We start from the raw sequence: 3,203 nt of genomic DNA on the forward strand, positions 1-3,203 counted from the left end.
GAGATCTCCAGAGACGGTGGGGAGACCTGCAGACACTATGTCAGGAGTCCCCGGTGGGGTCAGCTGAGGTGTTGGAGAAAGAAGAAAAACAATAGGATGGGGTCAGAAGAGGTAACCATCTCCCGGGGTCCCAAGCCCACCTCCTGCCCCATGACCTCCCCTCACCGCGTCCAGCCGCGGCCTGCAGGCCCAGCAGCAGCAGCAGCAACGCGGCGTCCGTGGCGCCAGGTGCCGTGTCGTGGCCAGGCCCATCTCGCCAGCTCTTTAAAGGCTCTGGGGCCCATTACGAGAGCCAGGTGTGCCGGGGCCTCCATCAACACCAGAATCTCCATATCCAGGGAGAGGTCACCAAGCTGTCCTGGGGGATTAACCTGTCCCAGCTGATCCCAGGAAGCGCCGGGTGAGGGGGAGAGTAAGAGCCTGAGGATTCCCCACCTGGCCCTTGGGCTCTTCCCTGACTAGGGACCTGTCCCCTAGGCCTGAGGCAGCCCGCAGCCGGCCCCAGACCCTCCTCAACGTGGGGAGACCCAAGCGTCCCATCCAAGGTCCTCCTCTTGCTCCTAGAAGTACAACCCCTGGGAGTCAGGGGGGTCCCTTGGGGAAGCTTGGGAGCTGGGGTTGTGGGGGACCATCGGGGTCTAGGACTGTGGGTCTGACCCTCAGGAGCCCTCAGGGCGGGGTGGGAGGGCAAACACCAGCCTGGACACCGCCGCCCACAAAGCTTTCCACTGCCTTGGCAGCGGAGGAAAAGGGAGAAGGGGGCGCCAGGGAAGACAAGTGTCGTGTTCAAGGACAGTGCAAAGTGGAAAGTCAGAGCCCCGCTCTGGAGCCAGGCCACCCTGATCCCCGCAAGCTCAGCACCGAGTCTGCTGCGCTGGACTCATCCGCGCCGGGCTGTGCATCCTCAGGCAAATCTCTTGACCTAAGTCTTGGTTTTTCACCCGTAAACTGGTGGTGACCTAGCACCTGCTTCAAAGGGCCGGTGTGAGCATTAAAGGAAACAGTGTTTGTGATGAGCTTATAGAAAGGGTGGGTACACTGGCTAGGAAAGGGGGGGCGCTCCCACCCTCCTCCGAGCCCGGCTCGCTCCCTTGTCCCTGCTACTCTTCTAGTCCCCACGTTCTTCCACGTGGCCCCTGCTCTCCAGCACAAGCCTGGGAGTCCCTGGACACCTCACGTGACAGTCATGGTGCCCCATATCTCTGCCTCTCCATTCCCCTGGTCTTGCTGCAGCTTCTCTCTCCGACTGCGTGACACTGTCTGCCCCCATCCCTCTGCACGCAGTCCCACCGACCTCGGGGAAGGGGAGAGGGTGCAGAGGGGAAGCCACAGGCCCGTCCCCTGTGTGCTCATGTTCCCGCAGATTTGTGTGGCTGGTGCATCCGTCCTCCGAGCGTGGCCCCGTGTGTCTGGCACAATGAGGGCTGAATTCTGGTCTCTCTGCCACTGACCTGCTGAGTGACCTTAGCCAGTCATTTACCGTCTCTGGCTCACTTTCTTGGTTGTTCATGAAGGGCAGTAATTCCCTCTACACATCCGACTGGTGCTTGCATTTCCGAGCGCCTGTGCACCAGGGTCTCGGGTGGGAGCAGGTGGGCATCCCCTCCGCACAAGGTGGGGCTGGGAGGACATTCGATGGAACTCACGTCTCCACCTGAGTATCTAGAATGTGCTAGAGTGACTAAAACTAAACGTTCACAGGTGGAACTTCCCTGTCACTCAGATTTCTCACCTAGGAGGCCACTGAGGCTGGAGAAGCAGAACACCTGGGTTTGGGAAGAAAATTGGCTTAATCCACCCCTCCCTTTTGGGCCCACATTCCTGAGCCCTTCGGTGGCAAGAATGAAGAAAATTAACTGCAGTTAATAATTAATCCCTAAAGAGCCACGAGAGGCCCAGGCGCGGGTGGAGCCCAGATACCTGCAGCAGGGACACCTCCCTGGTCCCCACTTCCCTCTCCATGTCCCTTTCTGTAGGGCCAGCACCCACCTCCTCAAGCCTGGAGACGTGGGGAGGGCGGGGCACAGGTCAAGGAGAGGGGACCACCCACCAAAGCCCGTGACTGGCCCTGCCTGGGTCCTGAGGGCCCCACTGGGAGAACTGGAAAATCCAGTCGCCCAGACGGCCTCCCGGCCCCCCAAGCCCGTGCTGAGGGTGGGGGTAAAGCGGGCCGAGGGAGAAGCCTCGGCACTTCAGCGTCTTCCATCCCAGAAGCAAGGTGGCAAGATGGGGTCTGGGCTGCCTCTCATCCTCCTCCTGACCCTCCTCGGCGGCTCATGTGGAGCAGGTGGGGAAGGATGGGGAAGGGGAGCGGGGGAGACGGAGGCACCCCAGTCCTGAGCTTCCGAGAGGCTCTGGAGGGGCGTTGTGGGGAAGAGAGACTGCAGGCGGGGGCAGAGGGTGCCCGCGCCGCCAGGGAATCGGCCCTCGTTGCGGGGTCCTAGGCCGTACTTTCGGATCCCCAGGGCCAGGGATGACTTTGCAACTGAAGCTGAAGGAGTCTCTTCTGGCAAATTTCTCCTATGAGTCCAGCTTCCTGGAATTGCTGAAAACGGTAGTTCTTTGGGAGGGGAAAGGATGGGGCTGCGTGTTTGAGTCAGTTTGGGCCTCTCTGCTGGGGTCTGGCTGTCTCGAGGGTGGGGGTGAGGAGCTCTCTTACACCCCATGCTCCAACATTTCGTCCCCAGCTCTGCCTCCTCCTCCATCTGCCCTCAGGGACCAACATCACCCTCCACCATGCGGGATCCCCACACCATGTCATCTGCAGCGCCTGAGAGCCATTGAAGCCTGTGTCCCTGGTGGCCAGGGCATTTGGCCCCCAGGGCGCAGGGGCCATGCCCTGACCCGTCTTCCAGCAGGCCCTCACCTGCCGAGCGGCAATAAATACCGTGTGCTGAATTCAACGTCTTGACTCTGGGTCTGCGAGCACAGGGCCAGCAGGGAAAGGGAGTTGGACGCCCAAGCCTCTGACTCTCTTCCCTGCTGAGCACAGGGGTCCCAGGATGGACACTCTGCCCCTTGACACCCTCAACACAGCGTCAAAGGCCTAAAAGGAATCTGGGGAATTGTCAGGGGACACCCCCCCAATGCGTACACACATGTGTGTGAACACCTGGGAATAGGGGAGGCAACGTTTCCTGAATCCCTGCTTTGTCCTGCTCTCCTGCCTTCCCCCTGCAACGCCTGCAGCAGTCTTGAATGTA

General features: G+C 60.7%; 1 protein-coding gene across 1 annotated transcript; it reads left to right on the forward strand.

The window, feature by feature from the left end:
- Nucleotides 1-2,226: 2,226 nt before the first annotated feature.
- On the forward strand, nucleotides 2,227-2,774 carry SFTA2 (surfactant associated 2). The gene is made up of 3 exons (XM_012652901.1): nucleotides 2,227-2,287; nucleotides 2,466-2,554; nucleotides 2,688-2,774. The coding sequence occupies exons 1-3, from the start codon at nucleotides 2,227-2,229 to the stop codon at nucleotides 2,772-2,774; spliced, it is 237 nt and encodes a 78-aa protein (XP_012508355.1).
- The last annotated feature ends 429 nt before the right edge of the window (nucleotides 2,775-3,203 follow it).

The sequence above is a fragment of the Propithecus coquereli genome, unplaced genomic scaffold (assembly GCF_000956105.1).
Source record: "Propithecus coquereli isolate 6110/MARCELLA unplaced genomic scaffold, Pcoq_1.0 Scaffold404, whole genome shotgun sequence".
Classification (NCBI taxonomy): domain Eukaryota; kingdom Metazoa; phylum Chordata; class Mammalia; order Primates; family Indriidae; genus Propithecus; species Propithecus coquereli.